At 39.1% G+C, this 14,391-nt stretch overlaps 1 protein-coding gene across 2 annotated transcripts; it reads left to right on the forward strand.

Moving 5' to 3' along the window:
• The first annotated feature begins 976 nt into the window (after window positions 1-976).
• On the forward strand, window positions 977-13,595 carry MORF4L2 (mortality factor 4 like 2). 2 transcript variants are annotated; one of them, XM_013049054.2, is made up of 4 exons: window positions 977-1,090; window positions 3,807-3,895; window positions 10,736-10,840; window positions 12,047-13,595. In XM_013049054.2, the coding sequence occupies exon 4, from the start codon at window positions 12,071-12,073 to the stop codon at window positions 12,935-12,937; it is 867 nt and encodes a 288-aa protein (XP_012904508.1). In that variant the 5' UTR covers window positions 977-1,090; window positions 3,807-3,895; window positions 10,736-10,840; window positions 12,047-12,070; the 3' UTR covers window positions 12,938-13,595. The 2 variants fall into 2 exon arrangements, with proteins under 2 accessions (XP_012904508.1, XP_004778734.1); XM_004778677.3 differs by lacking the exon at window positions 977-1,090 and adding an exon at window positions 2,275-2,423.
• Window positions 13,596-14,391: the final 796 nt, after the last annotated feature.

Below are 14,391 nucleotides of genomic sequence, written 5' to 3' on the forward strand. Positions count from 1 at the left end.
CCAAAGCCATGGTTTTAACTTTAGTGTACATTGCAATCAGCAGAACAGTGTAACACAGATCACCAAACCCCACCCCTAGGATTTCTGATTCATTATATTTGAGGTGGAGCCTGACCATTGAATTTCTGACAACTTCCCCAAAAGTGGTAATAATGCTACCACTGGGTCTGGAAAACACTCTGAGAACCACAGCTCTAAATCTCACCCCCTACACTTTGTGCATGCATGTGCACATGTGTGCATGCACACAAATGGATATTATTAGCAGTTGAAAGATACATTAATTTTTGTTTTTTTGAGTTTTAATCATACCCATCTAATAAAGACTTGTGAGGATTAGAAGAATATCCATGTAAAGGATATGACACAGCATCTAAAATATAGAAAGTATGCAAAAAACTGAGCATCACAGAAAATAAATCATTTGCCCAAGATCTCACAGCTAAGTGGGGAATTAAAATTGGGTCTCTAACTCCAAAGACATAACAAAGTGTAGCAGTGCCACTACAAAAAATAGGGTGCAAACACATATTTAATAAAAATTTCAAGAGAAAAAGATCGGTTTTCAGTATCGGGGTCCATGTTTTCATCTGTCTTTATTGACTAAACAGCCACCTATATTTTCCACTGGGGAATGTTGTTAGCATTGGAAAAAAGATGTACAGAAAGGATTCAGATCTTTATCAGCATCAGTGCCTGGGGTCATTCATTAATTCTGACCCCCCAAAAGGCAAGGAGGAAAGAAGAGAGAGCTGGAGGGGGAATTTTTTTAAGAAGAAATAAGGAAAAAACATTTGAATCTAGGGCCATAGTTCTCTGCCTCCTTATTTTCAAAAGTTAATTTGATTTTTTCCTTACCAATGAAAAATTTACATGATTCCCTATACATTGTTTGTGGAGTTCAACAAATCAGAAATAGGGGAACAAAATCCCACAATTCCAGGGACTAAACAGCCAATCCTTTGCTGGGATTTGGTGGCATCTAGTGGCAGACTCAAGAGGTATAAACCTCACCCAGAGAACTTTCTGGAAAACTAGCTGACCGCGTACTTGCCTGAAGGGCACTGTGCTTGGAGATCAGGACAAAAAGGTAAGAGAGTCTCAGCCCCCACAGAAATTCAGAGTCTGTGTGTGTATAAATATAGATAGAGAGACGGAGGGGAAGGCTATCACGTATGTTACCGGCAGAAATCTGTGTTTGTGCCAAGAGAATGGCAGTCAACTTTGGCGGGGGGGGGGGGGGCAGGGAGAAGTTACTAGGAAACGGGAAAGAAGTGGCACCTTGTAACTGCTCAAATGGGGATGGGAACGTTTGGCTCTGAACTATTTATTGGAGGGCTATGGTTTAGAACAGGATTTTGTCAGCTGAGAAAAACGTGGGAAGAAAGGGTATTTTTAGTGTCTGAAATTAAATCAATAGGAAAGGCCAACATATTTCTGGCAAAGGCTCTTTATTGGTTACGGGCGCCTTTACTTATTTTCCTTTTCATTAGAACAGTTTTCAAACTTTATAGATACTATCCGGTACACAGCGCGCGTGCACGCACACAAGCACATACACATGTGCGCGCACACACACACCGGCCCCAATGCCTGTGTCCCAACGCTAGGGGAGCACGTCTGCGCAAACCCACCACCACCGACGCCACGAGGGCTGCCGCGTACACATCCCAACCCCAAGGCTACGCGACCTTGCCCTCACACAAACTCAGGCCCCAACACCACGCACCCACACACCCACCACCCCAACTCACACATTAAAACCCCTGCTCCGCTTTTATTTTTTTTTTGCTCCGACAGTTGCGCAAGAGATTCGGGGGCGTGGCCCCAAATTTGACCTCGCGCTTCCCCACTCGCGGGAACCTTAGCTCATTTCCGCCCATCCTGTTTCCGCAGGCCACGTAGACACTTCCTTTCCCAGTGGAGGAAAAAAAAAAACCCATAATGCCTCCCTGCAGGAAAAAAAAAAAAAAGAAACTCTGGTCAGGGGAACTCTGGGTCGTGAAAACAGGCCACGTGAACACCCTGCCCTATAGACTTCTGACCCAACGGCCGTCGCGCTTTTGGAGGGCGGGCTAAGAACCTAAGAGGGCGAGAGTCATTGGCCAGAGTCCGCACTAAAGAAAAAAGATGATTGGCTTGCTTCAAGCCTTAACCGTGAAGAAGCAGGTTGCTAGCACCCGCCTTTACTGCGGCGAAGTGTCATCGCTGACGTGTTAGGCCTTGTCCAATCATTTGGTTATGGAACATTCTAAAACTTAGACAAGACGATTGTGATTGGCTGGAGGCTATAATCCCGCCTCCAAGGTGACGTGTCTGCCTATGGATATCAGTTGCCAGAGAAACCTGGCTTTACTATGGCGGTTGGAGGAACGGCAGTGATCACACGTCGGCTGCTGGAAAGAACTGGATTCTCGTTTCAGGTTTCGGGGTGGGGGTGGGGTGAAAGGGTTGACGATTTCTTTTTATCGTCGCATATATTGGCGAGATTAACTAATGGCTTCGCAGTTGAGCAGAGCTGCATTCAAATTTCTACTCGCCAACGCCCAGCTTGGGCTGGCTCCTGTTCTTTCAGTGTCTCGGTTTCCATGTTTGTAAAATGGTGATATAATAGTATCTACCTCAGAGACGTTTACCTCACAGGCTTGTACTGTGTATTAGTGTGTATAAGACACTTAATACCAATCCTGGGTCCGAAAGCTATTCGCTATTATTGTGTAGTGAAAAACCCGCGTAACAGAATGAAAGAAAAACATAAATTATGTAAATTCGTTCATTATAGTGTTTTCCCTGCCCATCAGATTCTTTCCTATAAGAAATTCGAGCTATAAAAGAGACATACCAGTCTTTACTGACGAAATAATTTACTATTTGAGAATTAGCTCAAAATAGCGGGGATTGGAATTTTCCATATTGAAAAGTTTAAAAGGCCGGAGCGGGGGTGGGGGAGAGATGGAGAACGAGAGCGATCAGGAGATGAACCACATGCGATCAGTAGGCCTTGTTTGGATCCTGATTGGAACACACCAGCTTAAAAAAAAAAAGCTGCTTAAGATGCATCGGGAAAATTTGAAGACGGATTTGCAGTTTTTTTTTTTTAAGGAATTGATGTCGATTTTTTAGACGTTGTAATGGCATTAATGGTTACAATTTCAAATTATGTTGTAGAGAAACAGGAAAATATTTGCGGATTAAGTAATAAAATGTCTGGGAATGACTTCATATATGTTAATGACTGGAATTTGCTTCAAAATAATCTCAGCGGTAGGGGAAATGGGGAGGGACATGGATGAAACAAAACTGGCCCTAAGTTAATAATTGTTTGAGCTGAGTGATGGGGCATAAGGGGTTCCTTATATTATTATGTCTTCCTTGGTATATGTTTGACATTTTCCATAATAAAATGCAGAAAATCAGCTATTCCTTGCGCTTAAAAAAAATCAGAGTTGGGGGGGAGAAGTGGGTGGGGTTATAGATGAAACAAGATGGCCTTCAGTTGGTAATTGTTGAAGCTGGGTGATTGATAATAGGTTTATATTACTCTTCCTTCTACATTTTTATTCGTTTGAAATTATTATTCATAAGAAGTATAAAAAGGACTGTTACTTTATCAGAAATAAAGATAAATGTACAGTAAAGTCGTTTTGAAAATATAACCACAAGAAAGGGAAAAGAAACATTTTTACATTATTTATCAGGCATTGTGTCCTTTGTGTGTGATAAATGCATTGGTTGGTGGAGGAAAAAAAAGGATCTCATATCTTTTTACGTTATGTCCTTTTCTGTCCCCTTCTTTGACCTTCCAGGCCATCATCAGAAAAGCTAAGTTTGCTGTATTGTAAGGATCAGAAGATCTGATCCTGATTGCAGAACCATCCCTGATTACAGAAACTAGGTAAGTGCCTCCCTTCTCCTGGCCTCAGCTCTCAAACAAGATAATTCCACATAACCTTCCTAACTGTCCAGGAATATTTTGAAGATTAATAAGCACCTATCTGGGAAAGCACTCTAAATTCTAAGAAGAAAAGGATGGGTGCCTCCAGTGTAGCAAGTACCCAAACAGATTACATTACATTTTTTGATAAAAGATAATACAGTTGATACCCTAGGGTTAGTTCCATATATTTATATGTGTGTATAAATATATAATTCTTTCTTTAAAAACTTCGTGGCATCTCACGTATAGCATAATTTAGTGATTGAAAGCAAATACTGACTTCCTTAGTTTGAATTCTGTCTCTGCCACTTGCTGTGTGATCCTGGGCAAGGTACTTACCTCCCTTTGTCCCTAAATTTCCTCCTGTGTAAAATAAAGATGGTAATAGTTCTACTTCATAGGATTTTTGAAGGGACAGTGCTTGGTACATATAAGTGTTTGCCTTAATAATAATTATGGTTATGTTGGTCCTTCTGGTACATCCTGGTTTACTCACACATACACTCTTAAATTTCTAAAAGCAGTAGATTCTTCTGTTTGGAAATGTATAATAATAATAATAATAATGCTGTCGGTTTCTTTCCTGATTTTCCAGAAGCAGCAGTTACCTCTAGAACTGAATTCTGAAATTAAGACTTCTGGCTTGTCCTAACAATCTCGAAAGATACTGAGTATATTGATCATATTTATTTACAAGGAAATTTCCAGGCACTATAATTTTAACTAGGAAATCATAACTATATTCAGTCTGCTAACAGCTTTTGTGTTATTCCTCCTTTGTCTCAGACTCAAAAAATATGTTAAACATAAAGGAAGTGTTCCAAGATCCAGAAGAGAATGGATATAAATGTAACTGGCATGGTATATGTGTATTTAAAGTTTTATTCCAACAAACCATAGGAGATGTTGTTCACACTTGATTTGTGACACACCCATACCAAAATGTTAGCTTTCAGAGTCTGCATTCCGAAATGGCCCATCACTTGCATGAGGGGATGAAAGAAGGTTTTTTTAGTGACTTGAAAGGTTCATTTTCCCATGGAGTCACTTTCCTTCTAATTTTTTTTTCTCTTCTGAAAGCTGGGTTGCAGAGGAGGGTGCTGCACTGGTGGGAAAGATGGAGTAGATGTGTAGGCACAAAACCCCTTTACAGGAAGCCATTTGGAGAAGGATTAAGGGCAAAAGGGAGGGAGATGGGCTATGACACTAGTAGGAGCTCAGAAGGCAAGGTCCAGGGTATCCTGAAATGGAGAAAGCCTCAAAGAGGAAAAGGACCTTGACCTGGACCTACAAGAATGGGCAGAACCTAGAAGGGGGAAGGGAAACCAGTCTGAATGGTATGCCTACAAAATGTATTATACATAGTGATAATTTACTGAAAAGTCCACTGTTGAGATCTAAGGATAAGAATAGATTTTAAAAAATCATTGAATTTAAATATGTATATTTTAAGACAGATTTTTAGTCTCATAATTGATACGTGAATATATTATCCTTATAATGAAAAGGTTTAAATACTATGAAGTAGGCTCAGGTTTCTATTTCTTAACCTCCAGTTCATCACTATTCTCAGTTCTGTTTCCTTCTAGATCTTTAAGTACCTGTTAAAAAACATACATGGATATATGTATATATGCATATATATATATACATATATATATATATATAGTGTTTTCTTTTACATAAATATGGTATCTATCACACTATGGGTATTGTTTTTGCAACTTGCTGTTTTTATTCAAAGAATTGAATGTCTTCATGTTCATTCTTAGAGTTCTATTTGATTCCTTTCACAGTGGCATTGCTTTGACTAGCGTGATAATCCATATTATGGATAAACCACATTTTATCTTTACAAATCACTAGTAATAGTCCTCCACATTGACTTCAGTGTTTGCTACTTCAAGTAATGAATCATACATCCTTGGAAACCATTTACAAGTGTTATTCTAGGGCAACATTTATGTCTTTATGATAATTAAACCAGTGCAATGCTGGTGTGAGAACAGACACTGTGACAGAACAGGTGACCTAGAAATAGTGATAACATTTAACAATTGAATAATCAAATCATTGGGAAGAGAGTACCTTCGAAGACCCGTGCACATCTAGGAATTTAGAGTGTTCTCTAATAGAATTTCGGATCAGTGTGGAAAGGATGACCTCTTTAATAAGTAATATTAGGAAAAGTTACATATTTGGAAGAAACTATAGAAATACCAAGAAATACAGGAAATCATTTTTAGAATATTGATTTGGGAGCATTTTCCCTAGGTGTGACATAAATGCCAAGTTCACAAAGGAAAAGGTTGACATATTTTTCTGTGTGATTTTATGTATACACTCACCCCCAGAGAAGGAAAATGAGTTTGGAAAAAATGTTTCCAACATATCCAAGAATACTTAGGATTTATTATTAGAAATCAGTAAAGGAAGCAAACAATCTAGTATAGAAACATATATTCACATAAGAAAAACATACACATGGATGTGTGAAAGATACTCAATGATATACTACATACTAGATAAGCAAAAAAAAATTTTTTTTCCAAAGACATCCCATGTTGCTCAAGGTATAGGTGAATGAACTTGAATAATTTTTGCTGGGAGTACAAATTGAAGTGGTTCTTTACAAATTGAATTTGCCTCTATCTCATCAAAGTTAAAAGTACACCAATCCTTTGAACAGTTCTGTTTTTGAGAATAGTCCTGAAATCCCTGATGCTCTAATATATCTGTACACTGACGACTCTTACAGCGTTTCTGTAATAATGAAGTACTGGGAACAACTTAAAAGTTAATAAAAGACTGGTTAAATTCTGCCACATAGAGATTATAGGGTAATGTGAATATTAAAAAGAATGAGCTAGGTATGTGTGGACAAAAAGATGCCCATGACAAAGTGAGAAAAGGTGGGGGGCAAGATGTCTCACATTTGCCAAATGAAATATACAAGATGTCTCACATTTGCCAAATGAAATATACATTTGCCAAATGAAATATAAAGTACACATTTAGTTTTATAGATTATATATTTGTGTGACTATGCACATAAGATCTGAAAGCTTACACAGTTATTTTGGGATTAGGGAGGGGATGAAAAGGAGGAATTCCCCCATTTTTATGTATTTTCGAATTTACACCTATGTAAAGGAAAGATTACCCATAAATGATGCCACAGTATTAACTACTTGGGGAAAATAATGCAGATTTTCTGTTCATAACTTAGCAAATTCTGGATGGATTAAGAAAATATAAAACCTCCATTAAAATGACATCTTTTAACAGTGGAAAGGAAAGTTAACGTTTCATTATGTAAAACTCTAAAATCTTAACATTAGGCACTATAAAAGAACACTAGGGGAAATATTTGCCCCAAAATGACAACTTTTGATATATAAAGAGATCCAGGGCACCTGGGTGGCTCAGTGGGTTAAAGTCTCTGCCTTAAGCTCAGGTCATGATCCCAGGGTTCTGGGATGGAGCCCAGCATCAGCTGTCTGCTTGGTGGGGAGCCTGCTTCCCCCTTTGTCTCTGCCTGCCTCTCTGCCTACTTGTAATCTCTGTCAAATAAATAAAATCTTAAAGAGACACACATGTCTCTGAAATTGGGAAGCATCATACATTTGAATAAATGCAGAAGTAAAAACAAGGCACCATTCACAATAGTCATAGGTGTTGTGTGTTTTTTTTAAGATTTATTTATTTGACAGGCAGAGATCACAAGTAGGCAGGGAGGCAGGCAGAGGGGGAAGCAGGCTCCCTGCTGAGCAGAGAGCCTGATGCTGGGCTCAATCCCTGGGATCATGACCTGAGCCGAAGGCAGAGGCTTTAACCCACTGAGCCACCCAGGCCCCCATAAATAAATAAAATTTTTTAAAAAAGCTCCTATAGATGTTAAAATCACTAAGAACCAACTGAATGGGCACAGGACCAAAGCCTATGTAGTCAGTAGACACTTTTTAAATGTTAAACTGTTTCTAATAAAAACTGAACAACTAAACATTTTATCAGATGTAGATGAGCCTAGCCACTGCTGACCAGAGTATAAGTGATAGTTATACACACTCCTAGTAAGGTTGGAAACTGGCACAGCTTGGGGAAGTAATTTGGTGATGTGTTACTACCTCTTGACCCCCTAAATCTGCATCTGGAAGTATTAAATAATGGGAAATGAGGACAAAAATGTTGCAATATTTACTGCAGGGTAAATTGAAGAGGAATCACTTTCTGTTAAGGGTGGTTAGATTGAGGTAGGACCATTTGATGAAGCACACAGCTCTCAAGATGTATATTATGTTACATGGGAAAGAAAACTAGTTTGTGATACCACATTTTTAAATAGGGAAGGTTGAGATTTGATGATCAGTATAAATAAGTATTTACACAGAAATTTAGAAAACTAGGGCAAATCTACAAATGTGTTTTCTCAATGTCTGACCTACCCCCAGAGCTGACCTGTAGAAAACAAGTGGGAAAATACTTGATGACTTGTCCCTAATTTGTGCCTCCATTTTCTTCATGTATTGAATCACTTCCTCACTTTGAAGTGCCCCCCCCCCCCCAGGGACCTAAGTGCTGCTCAAAGATATATGTGATATGTATAACACAAGACCTGTGGCAAATAGAATAATGGTGTTGTTCTATAAGCAAAACTAACACAAGACATTTAAATATTAAACTCTGGAGTACTAAGATCCACTTCATACGGTATTGGAGGTGGAAGAGAAACATGGACTAGAGTTGGAGATTTGAGGAGGAAAGAAGACTTCTGTAGTATTTAGATGGAGATAATGGAGAGAGCATGATGGAGCAAAGGGTAGGTGTACTAAGCCAGTAAACACTAATAAAGCCTGAAACTCAAGACAAACTGGCAAACTCAGTTTAAAATAGCCCCAAATTAAGTAATCTGTAGTGCAAACTTTTTAAATGAATGTGCACAGCACATCTGTCATTGATCATGGAGCAGTGTTAAGCTGGGAAGGGATGTACAGAGTGGAAAGCTATTCAGAAACTTAAAAGTAGGAGCCAGACATCAAAAGGTAGGTATTCCTTCTTTTCATGTCTGGTTTCTGACTTCCAGATAGTAATAGTTGCTTGTTTGATCTGTAGGCTACTTAGATGAAAATAAAGGAACTGAGACAACTAATACAAAGGCTGTTTCCATGGCTTTATTCAGCAGTCACAAACCTTGATTTGTGGTGCAGGTTATTTTTTCTGTAAAATGTCAGATATTTCATTGAGACTATGAGGGGAAGAATTTGTAGAGAATGACAGAACCCACCCAGTTAATTAGAACGAGGTAGAATTCCTTTTTGTAGTTTTCCTATGAATGAATATATGTGGTCAATGCCGGGGATGTACGGTATGTTCAGCTATCATTTTAAAGTTCCTCAGTAAGGAATTGCTGATGACTGTGAGACTTCCAAAATACTTTGCATCCCACCTGGCCTCACTTCTGTTTCACAGTCTGGCTGGCACTGAGCCATCTTGCTTTCTTTAGTTGGTATGTTAACTGCCCCCCGTGTATTGTGGAAGCTCTGTACTATATTAACTCTGAGGTGGGCTTTCTGAATTTCAAGTAAATTACTTAACTAAATTCTCAGATACTGTCTCCCCTCTGTCCTGGGCACAGTATTTGTTTAGAAACATCCTTTTTGTAAGCTCAGTGGCTTACAGTGCAATGCCATGACACACTGGCTACTGTCTGATCCTTCAAAGGATGTGTCTCTTTATCCCTCAGGCAGCTTTCTGATTCCCACAGGGTCAGTATCCGTATTCACAGAGTTGGTGCTCTCTGAGGACCTCCTTTGCCCTTGATTTCTTTACTCAGATCTTTGTGTCCTTTTAGTGAGAGGGTATCGTTTGCTTAGTGAAATCTCTGGTACTCAGGCCTGTCTTCCCAATAACTGGTTTCCCTGATTCAAGGCTCTAGTTGTCTAGCATTTTTTTACCTCTTTTTTTCCCCCTCAGGGCTTCCTTTACACCTGCTCACATTGTTTTAAGGGCTAGGGATTGGCCAAGGGCCTTTTAATGTGGGTGAAATTAATAGTTACCAGAGAAACCTGGTTTAAGGCTGATCTACCGTCATCATTTTTTCCCAGAGGTTACGCTGATTTTAACAGTGGTACTGATTTCATCTGGATACTTTTCCTATGCATTTATACATATCAGTTTAAAATAGGAATTTGATCACACTGTACATAAGAACTGTACAGGACTGATGTTATTATATCTTGGCCTGTGCGCTCTCTACAGGATCCTATTGTACCTGTAAAACATTAAGCCTATTTATCTAATAATGTAGCATTGAACATCTTTCTATATTCATAATGGTTCTCTGCTTAATTCATTTGAATGTTCTTCTATAGTGTGCATACAGAATCTGTGTTCCCATTGCCCTACCAATGAGTTGAGGTGTTTCCAGTTCTTCGGTATTAAGAACACCACTGTAGTGAACATCTTTATACCCATATTCACATGTATTCCTGCAAGATACCATGCTAGCTATTTAGCCAGGTCTCATTTATGAAGTTCTAAAGAACCTGTGAAGTCAAGGGATAGTTTGGCCTCATTAGATGAGTAAAAGAGGCTAAGAGAGCTTGCATATCTTACCCAAGTCCTCACAATTCATAAATGGCAGAGTCTAATTGAAGTAGAAGTATGTCTTAACAGCAGAGGTATATATTTTCTCTGATAATTGCAATTGTAAACCACATGGTCAAAAAACTAGGTTTTTTTCCTGTGTTATTTCACAAAAGTTCATCTTCATTGCAGATAATCTGTTTCCCTTTCTAGGTTGTGTCCCCAGCCTCATCCTTCCAGACCATTCCAGGAGATCTAGGAGATTCCATCTGGGAAAACACTAGGAGTTCTTGGAAGGGAAAGAAGGAAGAGGATTACGTAAGTCAAAAAAAATTGCTTCATCTGTTACACTGTAAAAATCATAGAATACTATTTTTTTCATCTTTATCTTACTAGTTTTCTCTACTATATTTTATACTATATCATACTTTGGTTCAGTTTTTCTTCCTCTTCTCTCCGTGAATGATTTTGATGGTTTTCATAGCTTCTGGTAGCAGCTGTATGATGATTACTCTCAGATCTCCGTTTCTGGCTCTGACCCTCACCTGAGCTTTAAAGTTAAATGTTTAACTGTATACCTCACACTTAGTAGATCCACTACTGAACTTCTTTCCTCTCTAATCGACTTCTTCCTCCTTTAGATGCAGTCTTATTTGGTGATAATACTAATGCCTTAATCACCTATTCTCAAAACCTGGGAGTCATCACTGACTTCTCCCTCACTGAATTATCACCTCCTCCAACAAGCTAATACTAGAAGTTGTGTCGTATGCCATTTATTTGCTCCAAAGTACTCTGTGCCTATAACTCTCAATGTACTAACCTAGGTTTTTAATTGCCACTTAAGATACTTAAATCACTAGCATCTGGCATAGTATCTGTCCCAAAGCAGATGTGTATTAATGTATGATGACTCACTGAGTGGATGAATTATTTTCATTTACTTCATTGCTAATTCTAAACTAACCGTTAAAATCAGTGTTTTTATTAATTCATTAATTACCCGGGCTTAAAATTGCAGAGACACCTTTGACTCCTCCCTCTTCATTTACCAAGTTCTGTATTTGGTTTCTCTTGACTCTGTCATCACCCCAAGTCAGGCCTACCTGAACTCCTACAAAAGCATTTACTGTTAGTCATTTTGCCTCTAGTCAACTAATCTTTCTTATTTTATCTTGTCATTTCTCTTGTTCAGAGCATTTAATTTCAATTCTGCTGCCTTCTACAGTTTTTTTTCCATTTAATTAATTCTTTTTCTAAAATTATATTCCTGTCTTTTGAGCAGTACCAAAAAACTAACTTACAGGCAAGTCTCATGAGTGATCGGATGGGGTAAGAGTAGTGGTTGATAGGATCAAAGTGAGGGTAGAGGTAGTAAGTCACTTACAGGTGATCCTGAACTAGGATTTGAAATACAAATTCCAAGAGAATAGCTTGTGTTTTACTTTGGTGAGCCTTTATGAAGCAGTGTGTATTAAGGGTCATGACAGAGAACAACCAAGTAAAATCCTTTATATATTACAGTGGTTGAAATAAAAACAGGGTTGAATGAGTTCCAGAAAGCAGGGTTCTCAAACTCGTGGACAACAATCTGCAGAAGAAGACAACTTTAAAAAACCAACTAGAAGCAATATGCAGAGAAGTAAGATGAGAGGGGCCTCCTCAGGAAAGAAGACTGCTGGTCCACAGCAGAAGAATCTGGAACCGGCTCTCCCAGGGCGATGGGGGGGTCGCTCTGCAGAGAACCCCCCTTCAGGATCTGTGAGGAAGACAAGAAAGAACAAGCAGAAGACTCCTGGAAATGGAGATGGTGGCAGTACCAGCGAAGCACCCCAGCCACCTCGGAAGAAGAGGGCCCGGGCCGATCCCACTGTTGAAAGCGAGGAGGCCTTTAAGAATAGAATGGAAGTTAAAGTGAAGATTCCTGAAGAATTAAAACCATGGCTTGTTGAGGACTGGGACTTAGTTACCAGGCAGAAGCAGCTCTTTCAACTCCCTGCTAAGAAAAATGTAGATGCCATTCTGGAAGAGTATGCAAATTGCAAAAAGTCGCAGGGAAATGTTGATAACAAGGAATACGCAGTTAATGAAGTTGTGGCAGGAATAAAAGAATATTTCAATGTGATGTTGGGCACTCAGCTGCTCTACAAATTCGAGAGGCCCCAGTATGCAGAAATCCTCTTGGCTCACCCTGATGCACCAATGTCCCAGGTTTATGGAGCCCCACACCTACTGAGATTATTTGTAAGAATCGGAGCAATGTTGGCATATACGCCCCTTGATGAGAAGAGCCTTGCATTATTGTTGGGCTATTTGCATGATTTCCTAAAATATCTGGCAAAGAATGCTGCATCTCTGTTTACTGCCAGTGATTACAAAGTGGCTTCGGCTGAGTACCACCGCAAAGCCCTGTGAGGGTCTACTGACCACTCACTGTTACGTCTGGTATCTGTAAACACTCTTTTTGTTCTTAGTCTTTTTCTTGTATAATTGATGTTCTTTAAAATTGTTAATGTATAACAGGGCTTATGTTTCAGTTTGTTTTCTGTTTTGTTCTAAACAGAAAATGAAAGGAGTACAAGCTCCTTTTCTCATTTCAAAGTTGCTACCAGTGTACGCAGTAATTAGACAAAGAAGAAACATTCAGTAGAACATTTTATTGCCTAGTTGACAACATTGCTTGAAAGCTGGTGGTTCTATCCCTTTGACACTACACAATTTTCTAATATGTGTTAATGCTACGTGACAAAATGCCCTGATTCCTAGTGCCAAAGGTTCAACTTAATGTATATACCTGAAAACCCATGCATTTGTGCTCTTTTTTTTATGGTGCTTGAAGTAAAACAGCCCATCCTCTGCAAGTCCATCTATGTTGTTCCTTAGGCATTCTATCTTTGCTCAAATTGTTGAAGGATGGTGATTTGTTTCATGGTTTTTGTATTTGAGTCTAATGCACGTTCTAACATGATAGAGGCAATGCATTATTGTGTAGCCACGGTTTTCTGGAGAAGTTGATATTTTAGGAATTGTATTTCAGATCTTAAATAAAATTTGTTTCTAAATTTCAAAGCAAGTATTTTGCAGCGTGCCTTTAATATTACCAAGGCTGACAAGTCAGCAGGCTCAGGAAGGATCTAGATGGAATGAAGAGAGAGTTCAGACTCCAGTGAAAGAATTCCTTTTTCTGTTGAGTGTGGCAGCCAGGAGTATCCTGTCATGCCAGTTCCCCTCCCCTGCTGTCTCACTGTGGCTTCTCAGAGTATGATTGCTTTCTAGTGCAGCTTATAAGAGCCAGTTTTGTTCTGATGCTCCTTGCCCCTCTAAGTTGGGCTGGTGTAACAGAATATTTAGTGGGAACTATAACAGTTCCTTACACTTGTGCAGAGTCTTCCTCTTTGCCACAAAAGGAAGCATGGGCAGCCACCTTCAGAAATACTTCTAGATTTTGGACCAAGGATGGCAGATTTCCCTAGTTGGAACACTGAGGCCCTGTACTGTTTTTGTAATCCCTTAGACATAACAGTGGGAATCTAGGGGATTTGTGGAGGAGGGCTGATGTTGGATGCCTATGATTATAAATCCATTCTATATGGAAATTTTCCAAACCACGTTTTGTTCCATAACAGTGTTTTTTACTTCTTTAGCAAACAAAAAACATATTCCATTGGTTACTGCAGAAATTTTGGAAAATAAGAGTGAGAACAGATCTGTTAATAAGTCCTGTATAGTCCTACTGGATCAGTCAGGGTCCCAGCAGGAAATAAACGGGACTCAAAATAGATGATTTGAGAAGTTTAATGGAGAATTTTTTCTTAAGTTGTTAACAGAGGAGTCATGGCATGTATTAGTTTGCTAGGGCTGCCACATCA

This window comes from Mustela putorius, unplaced genomic scaffold (genome assembly GCF_011764305.1).
Source record: "Mustela putorius furo isolate JIRA1106 unplaced genomic scaffold, ASM1176430v1.1 tig00003901_pilon_pilon_pilon, whole genome shotgun sequence".
Taxonomy (NCBI): domain Eukaryota; kingdom Metazoa; phylum Chordata; class Mammalia; order Carnivora; family Mustelidae; genus Mustela; species Mustela putorius.

Excerpts from the sequence above, each read along its gene's own strand:
- MORF4L2 (XM_013049054.2), top strand. The coding sequence starts at position 12,071 with ATGAGTTCCAGAAAGCAGGGTTCTCAAACTCGTGGACAACAATCTGCA.